A 15,898-nucleotide genomic window follows, 5' to 3' on the forward strand; every position below is an offset into this window, starting at 1 on the left:
ATGTTATTTCATGGAGAGAATGGAGAGCAGCGAAAAGAACAGGATGCAGAATACTTGAAGTTTAATCTCTGGCCTGGGAATGTATCTCCTTGAAATACAAATTTTAACTCAAATTTTTAAAGGCGTATTTGAAAGCTGTTAGAACTTAACTGAATGTCCTGGTTCCTTTTGAAAGTTTTGGTAGGAAAATATTCTTGGTGATGGCATCTGCTTTTATTCTGCCAAATTTTCATTCCACTGTATGGAAGACTTTCAGAAGTTGTATTTAAATTAAAGCATTCCTCTTGGAAAAAAGCTGATTTGGGGGAAAGTAAAAGGCTAATTGAGAATTCTGATATCAAAAGAGGCTTATCTGGAAAGCAGCAAATGAGGATGAACAGTTCTGCCGCTAAAGTGAGGTATGTTTTTGAGGTTTGGCAGCTATCAGAAACATAAATTAGTTGAAAAAATGCAGATGCCTTGTAATAACAGGTTTGCAAAATTAAGTAGAAGCACATATAAGCTAGCAACAAGTAGTAATGGGGCCAGGTTTTTACATCTGTTTAAAATTTTTATGAAACAGATGTAAATCTTTAAAATAGTAGAAGCGTAAAACGCTTGCTTTTGAGTCTTGTGTGTCAGATGCATCAAGAGTATTATTATTTTATTAGTAGTTTGTCATCGCTAATAGTATACCCCCAAACACTAGAAGAGTATGTATTGTAAATTTTAATTCTTAGGCCTGGGACTAGGCTGTATTTAGAAAGATCAAAATATTGAATATTGGAAGGTATGAAAGAATTACAATGCTTGAAACAGGCAAGGTTGTTTCAGAACATCGGCTAAACTTCTCACAGAATCACAGAATTGTTGAGATTGGAAGGGACCTCTGGAGGTCGTCAAGTCCAACCTCCCTGCTCAAAGCAGGGTCACCTACAGCAGGTTGTTCAGGGCCATGTCCCATTGGGTTTTGAATACCTCCAAAGATGGAGACTCCACAGTCTCTCTGGGCAACCCGTTCCAGTGTTTGATCACTGTCACAGTAGAAGTAAAAATAAAAATGTATTTCAGTTTTGCCCCTTGCCTCTTGTCCTTTCACTGAGCACTACTCAGAAGAGTTTGGCTCCGTCGTTTTTTATTCTCACTCATCAGATGTTTATACACTTTGATAAGATCCCCCCAAGCCTTCTCTTCTCTAAGCTGAACAACCCCGGCTCTCTCAGCCTCTCCTTCTATGATGGATGCTTCAGTCATCTAGGTGGCCCTTCACTGGACTCCCTCCAGTAGTGCCATGTCTCTCTTGTACTGGGTAGCCAGTACAAGAACTGGACCCAGCACTCCAAATGAGCACACCAGTGCTGAGTAGCGGGGAAGGATCGCCTTCTCCAGCTGCCGACAACACTCATCCAAATGCAGCCCAGGATGCCACTGGCCTTCTTTGCCACAAGGGTGCATTGCTGGCTCATGTTCAACTTGTTATCCATCAGGACCCCCAGGTCCTGTTTTGCAAACTTACTTTCCAGCTGGTCAGTCCCCAGCCTGTACTGGTGCAAGTATTATACCTACCCAAATAAAGGACTTTGCATTTCCCTTTGCTGAACCTCATAAGGTTCCTCTCTGCACATTTCTCCAGCCTGTCGAGGTCTCTCTGAATTGCAGCAGAACCTGCATGGAGTCAGTTGAAAATGAAAGATAGCAAGATATTCTGCTTGTGATGCTTTTCCCTGCCTCTTTCTTGACAGTCAAAGCAGAATAGCAATCTTGATACTGGTTACGTCCCTTGGCAACTTTTTTTCCTATTGCAAGTGGGGAATGGTGGCAGTTTTGAAGAGAAACATGTTAAAGGTGTGTTCATCTTTTCTACAGCAAGAGAAGAACCTACTTATTTTGAAAACGGCCAAAATGAAGCCTCAGCTGAGGAGAGGAAAGAACACCTTGGAAAACTGACAGTTCTGATTATCTGATTTTCAAGACTATTATGAAGCAGTATAAGTGAAAAGATTAGCATACCAAAACAACCTTCCCTTCTTGTAAAGAAAATAGAAAGAAATGAATTAAACTTTGAGATCATTTTTATGTAGGACTAGAGACCCTCCTGTGCAACTGAGAATTTCAGCTCTATGTCCAAGCCTGTCAGTGCTTGGATTTCTTTTATGTTCACTGCTCTAAGTTCTGAATTTACTTAGTTTTGCAAGTAATTGGAACATCCCTGTAAAACCCCCTCTTAAATCTACTGATATCCGCTACTGTCCCATACCTTAACACTGCTTAAAATGTCTTTTGTCTGGAAGTATCAGAATGTATGAGATGCATTCTTAAAAGGCATACAAGGTCAGTCTTCTGGCATAGTATCTTGAGAATAGCTGGATTTTTGGCCCTCTGAGAGGTTCTGTTTATATCAGCTGTTTATATTAGCTACTGGGATGTTTGTTGCTCAGGAAGTTTGGCTTCTGTGAAACTGTTTCTAGGGAGCTGATAGTGACTTCTCCTGGAATGTCTTTACTGTCATTGCTTCCAAAATAGATTTTATTTGGCATTAATGGGTGGCTCTGCAGAAGTGAACTGCATTACACAAACTTTTCTGTGAATAACTCTCTCCTAAATGCCATATATGTGGCAAACTCATCCAAACATGGAGATCCCAATTGTTCTGGTAGCTTTGTTGCTCTGATCCCAGTCTTTAAATGAAAATGCAGAGAATGGTTTTCATATCTGGATCCATCTGGGGCAGATTATTCCACAGACAGAAAAAGAAATTATTTGAATGGCTTAAGAGGATGTTTTAAACTAAGATGTCAAAAATCTAAGATTGTAATTCAAATAACTTAAACAGGTAAGAACTTATTAGTAAAACTGTTAATGTGCTATTATAAAAGCAATTTAAAGAAACATACAAAAGTTATTTATATTTTTTCCTCTGATTTTAGAAAGATGTCTGATTTTTTAGAAAGCTTGGTAAAAAGGTATTAAATCTGTTGATTCATCGTATCTTTAGTAATGCTTCTTTATTTGTTTTTAGTTTTCCACCATATAAAATATAAGAATCTTTTTATTAATCTATCATACATCTGTGTATTTCTAATAAAAGTAACAGATCTAATTCTGATTTGCTTGTTCTATCTTTAGACATAGCTATAGAGTAAATCATCCTAATAAAATAGCTAACATTCATCACATGATCAAGTTTTTTTAGTAAGAAAAAAATTTGGTTCAAAACTGTGTACCTTTTTGTCTTAGAAAATCACTAAAGACTCGCTTCATTTTTGTTTGCTGAGGTAGGTCCCTGTGTTTTTTAAGTAAAATGTTTTTTATGAATAAAAGATATATACCTATCTTTTTGAAAGAGCATAAAGGTATCTTTGCTCAAATATTTAATGCTAGTATAGCCTAAGGTTTTTTTTTTTTTAAGAAAAAACATCCATGATACTTCAAAAGAAAAACTAAGTTTGCCTACTGAAATGAAAGGTATTATCTTTCACTAAGAGATTTAAAATCTGTTTTTTCCTGAAGTAATTAATGTGCAGGTAGGTATACCTTTCTACTGACTTTGCTGTAAGAAAGATAATTGTAGAGGATAGAGCTGACAACTGGGGACTTAACTCTGGTGTCTTAAATCAAAAGCAACAGCTGTCAAAGCTTGCCTACCAATACCCAAAGAGCCAGCCTGCAGTTTGCTGATGCATAATAACTTCTTAAACTATGATAATCATGTGTCTGAGCCCATGTAAGTAAACATCAAAAATCCATAATGTGCAGCAGAGATGTTTTCGTGTTAGCTTTACCAAACATGTTTGTTTGATATCAGTTAACTCAGGGTTGAGACAGCCCAACAAATGCATACCCTGCGCATCAAAAAAATTTTGATGGCTGAATGTTAAGATACCGACCTTTCATTCTCTTTCCCCCCCAAAGAAATATAATTAACTGAATTAGTTATTTTTTTGTAAGAATAGAACAGCCTACACCGTAGTTGGTGTAACTTACTAAATCTGGCTTTAAAACAGCTAAATTCTATATCGGCATAATTCTAACCACATGGACCTTAGCTATCACAGAAGAATATTCCTCTAAGACTCTACTTTGCATATCCACTACGCTGGATGAATAAAAGAAAATTCAGCAGTCTATAAACATAATGAATATGACAGAATGAAATAATAAAACAAAAAATTTACCTGACACATTGAAAATATAATCTAAATAAAATATTAAACAGCTGGAAATCAAGACATATAGGAGGGAAAGAGGAGTTCTCTGCTTGCAATGGTTTTGGTGTGTTGTCTGTATTTATGTATTGTCTCTACTGTGGATCACTACTAGAGTTATAGTATAAATTAACCATAAGGTTAATGAGACAAAAGTTTAATTTCATGCAAGCTCACAAGATTCACCAGTTTTTGATGATCATTTAGTGCGATACAGAAAAATACATATTTCAAAGTTATCTGTTACATAGTTCCTGATGTTTTTCCAGCTATGCTGAGAATTGGTTTGCTGTCCTACTTCTCCTGCGTATGAGAAACAAGACCATTTAGTGATTTTATTTTTTTTGATAGCCAGAGTTTCAAATTGATGGTTTTTGTCAAGTCAGTAACTGTTCATCATATAAGTGTGAGAAGTCATGCATTACTGCCAGTGATCAGGTATACCTGGCGTCTTCCAGGAGAATTACCTATATCCAGAAAAGACTATAAGTTACTTTATTTGTTATGGGTGAGAGCATGGGCACAGTGCATAGTTACATAGAATAATGGACAGACTGTAAGTCTCTATCATGGCTTACCTTACAGTACCTTTTTTCTGTATCCTCAGTCACCATGCTGCTGTGTCCGTTACCTTCTTACCTTTCTCTTGCTGATTAGGCAAACAGTTTCATTTCAAACTAGCTTCAATTTCTTTGTGACTTTTTGTGGTAAGCTCAGGATAGTATAATCAACTTTTATCTGCTAAAGAAAGGACAGATTTTTCATCACCATTGCCCTTTCTGGCCATCTTCAACTGATCAGGATTTGTCTAGCACATGATGTTCACGGAATGGCCTCCCGTGAAGGAATTTTTCAATAGCTGTGTGCATATCGGGATGTTTCTCTGTGCCAGGCATCAGATCTGGATTAGGCTTGAGTTAGGCATGTCCATGTCCTATGTTCAAGTGCGTCTAGCCACATGGATTAGTGCTAGTGAGAAAAATGTGATTAGCCTCTGCACTGTAGCCTGTAATATTTTACATGTATTTTAAAGCAATATTGAACCTTTTTTGAATTATAATTATCCTACTCCATCAGCTGTTTTAAGAGAGGAAAAACAAGGTGATTGTTTGCCCTAGGCCTTGCAGAGATAGTCTTAATTTTGTTCTTAACTGCAGTTCTTTTTATGCATTCGATTTTGGTTTCTTGAGTCTTTGTGCCAGCTCTGAATTGAACTGCAAACTTGAATGAACTAGGCAAAGAAGATATATTGTGTTGATATTTTAATTTAGGCCTTTCTTATGATAAGCCAATGATGTGTGAGTGTCTAGAACAAAACTCTTTTTGAAGCATGAGTAATTTCATGTTGTTCACTAGTTTACCTCATTCTTCTGTATGTTGTCTCAGAACTTGTTTTGCTTAGAGATGTGCTTTAAACCAGATGAACTGCAGCTACCCAGTACAGTACTGGTAGATTTGGGTTGGGGCAAAATTACAGATTTTTCTGTGTTGGTGCTGCAGGTTTTTTTCCATTAAGCATGTAACTTTTTTATGTAGGGAGAATTTACTTTGACTGTTACAGTTGTGTTTCAAATTATTAATAAATACTGGTGTAGCAGTCTTCTACTAGACTTCTTATACTTCCAGTTATGAGTTCAGCCTGTATGCTTTTTTTTATAGCTCCAGCTTCCTCCTGATGAAAGGAGTGTTGTTCAGTTATTAGGAATAAAGATGAGAATTGACTGCCAAATATAGTGTGGAAATCATATGTTCCCTAATGCATAATGCTGGAATGCAAATATATACAGTTTGTTAGGTTGTATCCTGTTGTTCTTAGCTAAAAGTAGAGTATCTGAAGCAGCAATGTATATTTTGTTGTGCCTTGTGAAGATTTAAAAATTGTTTTAAGATATGTTGAAATAAAGGACAGTGTAAAACACAGAAACCTTTGAACAGATCAAACCAGAGCTTTAGTGAAGAATGGGTTACAGTTGGGGGAGTGGGGGAGAGAAGCATGCAGTAATAAGTACACCTGATCTTCTTTCCCTTCATCTCAGTGGTTCCTGATTTAGGGTTCATCTCAGTGAAGTAAAGCAGGGCTTTGAAAAACTCCTGGCTTTCTTAGCATCTCTATCTTCTGCCTCTTTTTTTTTTTTTCTTCAGCAGACTTGTCCCCTGCGTACAGTTCTGGGTGGCTTTATTCCCCTCAGATGTTGCAGAGCCTCCATTATTACAGGAGTACTGTGGTATAATCACCCACTTACAGCAATTTATTTTTTTATTTTTTAATTTTTTTTTTAGAGCAACTGGTAAATGGGATGGCAGCACACAGACTTTTTTTCTCATCTCTCTAATTTTGATAGTCGTCTTCCATCGTTTGTTTGATTGTAGGTTTTCAAGGAGCCCTATGTCTACAAAGACACGCTTATAAATATGAATGAACAGAATAAGTTACTTGTGAAATGCATTGGGCGACTTCAAAGCATGTTTGAGGTCATGATTACTGTTGATGATGGGAGTTACGATTGCTTGGCAGCTGATACATTGGCTCTGGACGACAGGCCTTTGGCCTTTCGGGGAACATGCTTCATTTCACTGTTGTAAACAAACACATAAGGATATGTTAAATGTAAAGCAAGCTCTGCCAATAAAACTGAAGCACTTTAGACAAGAAATCAAGTCAAACCTGTAGAGAGTCTTCTGTGCACACCAAACAGAAATTCAGGGCAGAATTGTTCTTTCTGTTTTTACTACCCAGAATCTTTCTGGTAGCTTGCCCATGGGAGAGCGTATAGTCTGGATCTAGCTGTTCCCCAAAACAGAAGGAAGGACAGTCTTCTGGTGCTGTTCTGAGTTCAGTGGTCAGCTATATCATGATGCTAAATAGATATTTACAAACTTGGGATAGGGATATTGAATGCTAGTCGTATTTCTCCTCATTGCTACTTCATTCCTATTTAAAGAGATGAAATGAAACAAATTGGTAATGCTGCTTTTCTCTTATAACAAGGTAAAATTAGGTGGAAAAAATCAAAATATCATTAAATTTTAAATGTCTTCTTGTAATCATGTTCTAAAATAACCTTAAACAAAGTCTGTAAATTCTAAAATGGTATGTTGAATCATGATGCATGCCTTAAGACCACTCAACTTTAGCATATTTAATAATTTGAGAAACTCCAGAATTAACTCAAGCATTAGTTGATCATATATTCTTGGTTCAGAATATCATTTAACTAGTCAAGGCTCAGATAAGAAAATTATGCAGAATACAGTTAACCTAACTGACAAAATCAAGTAGATATTTTTTCTTCATAATTGATTACAAGAATGCCAAACGTACCATTCTGTATACAAACATTAAATATATGTGAGTATTCAATTGATTGATTAACTTTTACCTCAAATATGTAGAGATGTAGAAAAATACTGCTGTTTATAATATTTCATAACAATATTTTCTGATGTTAAAATGCCCTCAATAAGTATGCATAGTGTAACAATGCAAACATTTTACTATTTTTGGCACAATTTGATTTATTTTTCTTAAAAACAGAAAAATCTAATCAAAAATCTTACTAGCTTTTATATATTTAAATGCAGGGAAGAGTTATTACATCTCTGAATGCAGGACTTAGTGGTGTGACCAAGAACATAAGCAGGCGTAAGCGTGTAGAAGAAGATTCTCTTATGTTTTTTGTGTCAGTATTACTTTGTATTTGATAGCAAATGCTGAGTTTTAAGTAGATATTTTAGCATACGGTCAGCAGTTCACAACCAGGAGTAAATCTACTGATTGTCATCTTTAAGAATGAAATTCCTGTGTAGCTTATTCTGGTTACTTTGAAATTTTAGGCATCAGTTATTATACATTAAGTTTTTAATACTAAAACAATATTCTATTTGAATTTGGTTTATATTATATAATAGCTTCAAATTTGTTTTGAAAATTAAGTCAATACTAAGTTTCAGTTCCAAATGACTCACTTCAAATAGCTTCTTCTAAAATAATTACATGTGTATAATTTAACTTTTGCCTTGAACTTAAATAGGAATAAACTGACTTCAATTTTATATCCTTCTTGTGGACGTACTCTGAATATTTTGCTTCTTTGAAGATAATGTTGCTCAAAGAAGAGGATTTAGATTGATAAACAGAATCTACACAAAAGCTTTATGAATGTTGGTCAGAATATTTAAAAAAATTTTATTCACAGATTGATGTTGCATGTTTTCTTTTGGAAAAGGTTTATTAATAAGTTGAAAATAAATGTCCAAATGTACTTGAAAGTACATTTAAGTAAAAATGTCTATCTTGCAGATTTTAGTTCTTGAAATGTGTTTTTTAAAAAAAAAATACTGAGCATGCAGAATTTTTTGCTGCCTTAATTTTGAGATGTATTTCAAAGCTTTGCATGGACAGCTGGAGCTTGATCCAACCCAGCTGGAGCTGCATAGGGTCCACCCAAAGAAGCATGAGCTGCCTCAATACCTTTGAGTATTCAGAGCCTTTTTCATGGGTATCTGTAAGATTTGATCTAGAAAAGAAAAATACACTGCAAGATAGTTGTATGTTGTATTTAATTGTTACATTCAGAGGGTCTTTTGTGATTAAAATGTTCGTATTCTTATATTTAAAAATAGACTTATGCAGTGGGGTTGAGTAATAATGCTATTACATTTGGCTAAAGAGATTTTAAAGCTTCTTAATAATCTGCATAATATCATGGAATTTTATAACAATGTTAATAAGACAATTTTAATTAAATGGTTTCATGCTACTTTTAAACTGACCTCGGAGTATGTATCTTAATCATTTTCATATCTCATCTCAGCACCCACTTATGGTTAAATGAAAAATTCATAAAATTACCATGTTAGAAACTTTACGTTGTAGGTTTTAGAACAACAACATATCTATAGTCATATTATAAACTGAAAGCAATCTTTAGTACTGTGGTCTTTGTTTTTTGTTTTGTTTTTAGTAGAGCTCTCTCTTCAACGTGACATGAAAGTTTAAAGTGTTGTGAAGTATTTTTGCTTTTAAAAGATGAATTCTGAGAGTTGCATGTCTTGGGTATTTTTAGTGTGTAGCTGAGTTTAAAGGAAAAAAAAACTTTTTCGTGCTTGTTTATATGCATTGCTCATTTGTTAGCTTTCTTTCATAGTTTTTAATATCTCAGCATTTTTATCTAATTTATAATTTTCATATTTTTAAAGGTCCCCAGGTGCATCCAATTTTTCAACTTTACCAAAGATCTCTCCATCTCTATCAAATAATTATAACAACATGAACAACAGAAAGTAAGCAATATATCTTAAAAACTATTTCTTTAATTGAATCACCCAAATACGGCATAAGGAAATTTCCTTGTTTTGTAGTTATTAGGTTAAGCATTTGGAGGGTTTTTTTGACAACATTTGGATTGTAAATTGTTATCAGTCAGTATTTTATAGTGTAGGTGTTGAATCACATAATATCAGGAAATGAAACTCAGTTAAAGATGTTTGGTAAATTTTAGTTCTCAGTAGATGAGATACTAAAAAGAATATTGAGCACCATAAGAAAAGATAAAAGGACTCTATTCAGAGTTATCATGTTAAAAATACAAAGTGTTACAAACATTATTATCCTCCTGTCTGAGAAGGCCAACAAATAAGTATAAACTACTTTTAGTTAAGGTGTTCAGGTTTTCCCTTTTTGATTGATTGAGGTATTATAGCAGCATGTATGATATCACACATTGATTTGAGACCACTAAAACTGAAGCTGTAATTGTTGTCATAGTGATTATTGCCATTAATTTTCATCAATTTAACTTCTGTGTCTTACCGCCAGGAGTTTTGAGAGAGATCGTGATTGGTGTGCCTGAGTATTACAGAGTGGAGAGTTAGTAAAAGACTTCTCACTTTTAAGGGTTTTCTCCTTTATATTGCAAATTAGAAGTTGTATAAAGTATTTGGGTTGCTTAATGTGATAAAACTATAAAAGAAGAGCTTTCATAATCCGGTGGCCAACTTTCTATGTAATCCTTTTTATTGTGCACAACTGTAAAAAGTTGGCGAATATAGAAAAACATGGAATTATTTCACTTTAACTTAACAGATGTTGGAGCATCTTTCAAATGCTTGAAACCAGAAAGCACCCATCTTTAAGGCAAGCTTGAGGAAATTGAAGAGGCTTATTCTTACCATTCAAATTGAAATTAAAATATTTTTCCGGACTTGTGTTTTGTGATCAAACATGAAGATGTTAAATATTAAAAAGGTGATATAAATATTAAATATCTTATACAATATCTTCCAGTTAAATACTGCATTTATCAGAAGTGATTTTTCGTAAGGGGTGAAGTGTCACTTGTGCTTCTACCAATTGTGAGTAGCCCCAACTCTCACTGTTAAACAGTTCAAATCCATGTATTTAACTGCAGTCTATTGTACTGTGTGTGTGAATGTGTAGTAAATTATTAAAAAATAAAAACAAAAATAGTTTGTTGTATCTATGATTGTATGAAAAATTACTTGACCGGAGGTGAGCCTCTAGCTGAGAACTAATCTCTCCTTTCCCCATTGCTTATGCAAAAGACAGTTGTAATGCCTAAAGCAAAGCTTAACAATCACTGTTTTCTAAGGAGACCAGATTTTAAATCAAGTCAGTAAGCTTTTTTTTCGTTTGTTTCTGGGTTTTTTTGTGTTAACATATGTTATCATCTCCCTAGTGATGGTGTAGCTATTTTTAGGAAGCACTTATGAAACCTGTTGCCAGCTCTTGCAGCTTTTAAAGACACTTTCCTCACTTGCTTTAACTGATTTTTTTTGTTTGTTTTGTTTTGAAGCCAAAATGGGAGTTTTTAGAAGTTCTGTCGAATTAATTTTTTTGAATTTGAGGATTTTAAATAGAAATGAATGCTTAAGAGGAAGTGATAGAAGATTCAGATTTGATACAGAATTTGCCCTTCGAAGTGCCCTAAGTATAACTTAAATATTTGGAAACTAGATAGTAGGAGCATGTTCTCTGTAGTGTTGTGAAATACTAGCCATTTTTCCCTTGTAACTCAAAACACTGTTTATCTGGTTGTCAGGCAACACAGATATTCAATGCAAAAGTATGTGTTTTTCCTTACAATGCGGTTATCTAATTATGATAAGTTTAAAATGAAAAGTATATAAAAAACATAAATTTGTAATTCACTACAATATATAATAAAAGAGAACCTTTAGCAGCACTTTTATGGAATGCATGTTCAAGATGAAGTACCTCAGTAATAGAGAAGTCGTATGAATTTATGTACAGATTATGTGTTTTAAAGTATGTAATGTTGCACTAAGAATTTTTGGCTTCAAAAGATAATTGAAAAATACATTTCTGTATTTAATTGTATTAAATCATTCTGGGATAAAATTGGTTTCTTCCTATTTTCCACTCTTCCCCCAGATAAACTTCTCCTTTTCCATTACTTAATGCTACCTTCTTTTCATTACTTTCTTAATTAACTATTTATGTCAGCCTTGCCTGGAATTTATTTTCATATTTCTGCTTCATTGTCTCTTACATTGCATTCTATCTTTAGTACAACAGAGAAATTGTACATTTGGGGCCTCTCAGGATCCACTGGCACCTCCATATGGACATGAGATGCTATGACTCTTAAGGAAATACCAAAATATGCTTTGAAGATAATTTTAGCTGACAAAGCTGATTTCTAAGGCAGAAAAAAGGACAGTCATATATAAATTGGTTGTTTGCTGACAGATAAGTAATAATTAGCACAAGAATATTTGAACACCAAGGTTGTTTAGTAATAGTAGTAAATGCTACTAGTTGCAAGCCTGTTTTTGCAATCAGTATAGCTTGGCTATGGAGTACAAATTGTGTTAGAACTCTAAAAAAAAATATTATGTTCCTTTATCTAGTATATGTTTCTAGAATACTTGTCTAATCCAGGAAGTATTCTGAGTGATACTAAGCCTCAAATGGGTAAATACTTAATTATGCATTGAGCTATTCATCTGTTAGAAATAGCTGTGCAAATTTTCTCAGAACTAAAGCCTTCATTTTTGTAAACATGGGTTTAAATTACGCATTTGATGGAATGGACGATTCCCAATAGTTGATCATTGGTATTCTTTTGCCTTTATAGGTGATCTTGTTGAAAAAATAAAATAGGAGGATTAGCATAATATATGTTAGTGGATTCAGAAGCAGGGAGAGACATGCATCATTTAAGGTCATATTGAAATGTCGGTCATAAAGCAATACATTTCATAACACATATAAGGTATTTTTTTTAATTATGTGGGGAATGAGGATTTTGCTTGGTGGATTTAAATGAAAAACTTTGTTTTGTTTTCTTCATTTGTAATCATTGCTTCAGACTCCTAAAATGACATGCTTCATCATTTAGTAGTGTCAGCTTGTCAGAAGATAGACAACTGGCATTTTTGTTCACATGCTTGGTGAAGACACCAGTATTTCAATAAGAATAGTTATTGATTATATGTCACCTGTAGAAACAGTTTCTTCTTATTACATCTGACACATAGGCAGCATAGTATGAAGATGATGATTTTTTTTTTTTAATCTTATTTAAACAGATTATAATGTCATTGATCTCCAGAGGATGATCATCAGAAATAAGAGAGTAGTCTTTGTGGAGTGGCATGGGCCTCTCCTGCTGCATCAGGCATGTCTAAAAATTGATGGAACCCAATTATGGGTTTGTCAAAGTGGCTGGTCACAAAAACACATTAACAGTACGTTGAAGTGGTTGAAATATGACAGAGCTTAGTAAGTGTTCCAAGCTTCGGATCTTCTGGGCTCGTTCTTGCTACGTACGTGCTTTTTGCAGCACCTGGTGTTGATGTATGGGACTCCACTGTCACATTGTGCAGTTTTCAAAGCTAGAGATGCTTTTCCAAACCAATTCCATGTACCAATTCCATGCTTCCCAGAACACCAACTATGCTGTGAATGCCCCAGATTACGATCTCATCACCTGAAGGCTGCTTTGAAGTTTAAAGCAAGGATACAGATAGTACATATAAGTCATTTCAACTATTGTACACACAACCCAAGATTTATAGATTTATGGATAATAAAATCTTGTTCAGAAACCTCCCTTTACCCTTTTCACTGCTCCAGGAATGCTGCCTAGCTGTTCAAGGGTCCTAAGATCATTTCCTTTTCTCTGGTCTTGCCTTGTTTTTTGATTGAGCAGCAATTTCTGTTAAGAGCCAGTGGTGTTCTCTTTTTGTTCTTGCACTTAGTAGAATGCTCTATTCTAACACTACCCCACCGATTTTTCCTGTGTTATTCCTTCCTTACAGGCAGCTTCCTAAAGGTTTACTGGAAAAGCTGATTGGGGAGGGTGGCTGTGGCAAATTAGTTCTCCTAGGGCATTTCTGTTTGAATAGAAGTTTGTATAGATTTGCCTTGGGTCTAAATTTTCTTTCCATTGTTAGCCATTTACTAATGGCTGTTAATAATCCTGTAGCTTTTGTCCAGTTTCAAAAGCGTAAAAAGCCAGAGGCAAGATGTAATTTAAATAAAAATAACTCTTCCGGAAAAAATGATGTTTGCAGACTGATAAAGCTATGAAGAGAGGTAAACTAATCTTAAACGTTCTTTTTACTTGCAGGTAGGATTCTTGATTTATATAGCCCTTTTTTCTGTTTTTCTCCAGAGAATGCATAGCAACCAAATAACTCTATACTGTCTCCTGCACATAATAGGCACTGAATTTCATCTGAAGCGTTTTGATAAAATACCACAAAAACCTGAAAATTTCTGCATATGTGCACAGTATTTAACTCAAAAAGAAAAGGAATTTGCTGGGTTCCTCATGTTCTCTGTAGTCTCTTGAGGGCCTTTATGATTGCCAGTCTGATTACTAAATCAGGTAGTATAACTATTTCACCAATTGAAAGAATAATTCTTCCTTGAAGAAAAATAAATGAATAGACCTGACTCGTGGGATGAACGTGATAACCCTGTTCGCTAAACCTCTAAAGTGTACTTCTGTGGGCAGGTACAGGAGATGAAAGAGCTTAGCAATGGCTTTCTCTTTTGAGAAATAAACTGGGATAGTTTATGTCCCATATAGCAACCCAGCTCTGAGGATCTATCTGCATTACAATTATCTTGAATTAAATTATCCTGATGTTACTCAGCTAATTTGAGGAAATCTTTCACAGGGATGCACTGTGGCTAAAAGGAAGACACTGATTGCAATTTCTAACTTTCTAGTGTCCCTCCTAAAGTGACAGTTCTTGAGTGGGAGGGAAGTCTTGGAGACAGAAAGAGGGAATGAAAATCCCCAGGGAAATTGCATTCAACTAGTTTATTGTCCAACACCTCCTAAATTTCCAAAAGAGCTCTGTCTTCTGATAACCATGTGAAAAGTGTTATCTTTGAGTCAGAGGAAGAAAGTATTGGGAAGCAAGCAGAGCCAACAATTGAAATTTGCTGTGTACCCTGTATGTGTGCAGCCCATGAGAGGCGATTCACATTGCTGTTGTGCACTGTTGAACTGAGTTGGTGGGTTATGTTGTGGAGGTTGCGTTAGCTCCAATGGCAGGATTGTGCTTTTTCTTCCTGGTAGAACCAGGGTTTGCCAGTTTAAGGCAGTTGGGATTGACTGCAATGAGCTGGATTGCAGTTGCAAAAAGAGACTGAAGGTATTTTTTCCTGGGGATCTTGGCATGCATGGATGAACCAGGGACTAATGATAGGGAGGGGGAGACTGCAGAGAGAAGTTGAAGGGAATATGGGCTCCGGAGTTCAGAAAATGCCTTGTATAAAGTAGAGTGAAGGATTTAATTTAGGAATAAGTTGAACAGGCACAATGAGCTTTGCAGGGATTTGGCATGGAAAATGGCCGGTAAACACAATGCCACAATGCAAAGCAGACTAAATATCCATATATATGGAGAAGGGAAGGACTGAAAGGGAATTCAACTATTGAAAAAAGATATCAGATGTTAAGGTTTGAGAACAAGAACTCTAAGGAACAGTGGAGATATAAGCTGTACAGATTCCTGGGAGCATTAAAAAGAAGGAGAAATTTTCTTCCCCCTTCCATTTGAAATTTTCAGTAAATCTTGTTGATAAAAACAAAACAACTGTTATTCATTAAAAGGATAATTACTACACTGTGGTGACAGCTGGAATTCAGTTGGATGGGAAGAGTATTATACTGTAAAATGGAGCAGCATGACTAGAGTGTAGTATTGGGTGCTGCTGCATCCTCAAACTTTTAAGATTATAAATCTTGATTATTTGTCAGGATTAATTCATTGCACTGCATATTTTTCCTTGTCATTCTCAGTAATTGACTTTCACATTTTTGTTCAAGTTTCTTCTAATGTGAGTAACACTTAGGGAACTTTAGCCAAAGCTACTATCGCAAATATTTCATTATGATCAGTGACTGACATAGCTTAAGAAGGAGTTTAATCTTTTCATTTGGTTTGCTTTTTAATATCTGTAATATTACAGTGCATCACTACAGTGCTAGATTTTTTCACCTTTCTAGTATTCTCAAATATCCTTATTTTACTGTTTTGGGGTTCTTCTGTATTTAGTTTTTGCATGATATCATCTGGTAATAAATTACTGTAAATCTAACCATTTTACCTGCTTCAGAGTTCTCCAATTTCTCCAAATAGATGCATCATAGGAATTTCTAAGGAAGTTCTTAAAAGGCATTTTGTGCTTTTTTTTTTTTTTTTTTTTT

At 35.0% G+C, this 15,898-nt stretch overlaps 1 protein-coding gene across 9 annotated transcripts in view; it reads left to right on the forward strand.

The window, feature by feature from the left end:
- USP15 (ubiquitin specific peptidase 15) overlaps positions 1-15,898 on the forward strand; it is a 66,109-nt gene that overhangs the window by 31,318 nt on the left and 18,893 nt on the right. For 4 of the 9 annotated variants that reach the window (XR_003254895.1, XM_026074198.1, XM_026074194.1 and 1 more), the window contains one exon: positions 9,384-9,467. The exons of 1 other annotated variant lie outside the window; for it this stretch is intronic. Coding sequence is in view for 4 of the 8 variants with exons in the window: in XM_026074198.1 (XP_025929983.1) it covers positions 9,384-9,467 (84 nt within the window). In the remaining 4 variants the exon portion in view is untranslated. Of the gene's footprint in view, positions 1-1,845; positions 3,080-9,383; positions 9,468-9,491; positions 10,432-10,470; positions 10,539-15,898 lie in introns of those variants that run through there. 4 more of the 9 variants (XR_003254896.1, XR_003254897.1, XM_026074201.1 and 1 more) reach the window with 4 other exon arrangements.

Source organism: Apteryx rowi, unplaced genomic scaffold (assembly GCF_003343035.1).
Source record: "Apteryx rowi isolate R43461 unplaced genomic scaffold, aptRow1 scaffold_380, whole genome shotgun sequence".
NCBI lineage: Eukaryota > Metazoa > Chordata > Aves > Apterygiformes > Apterygidae > Apteryx > Apteryx rowi.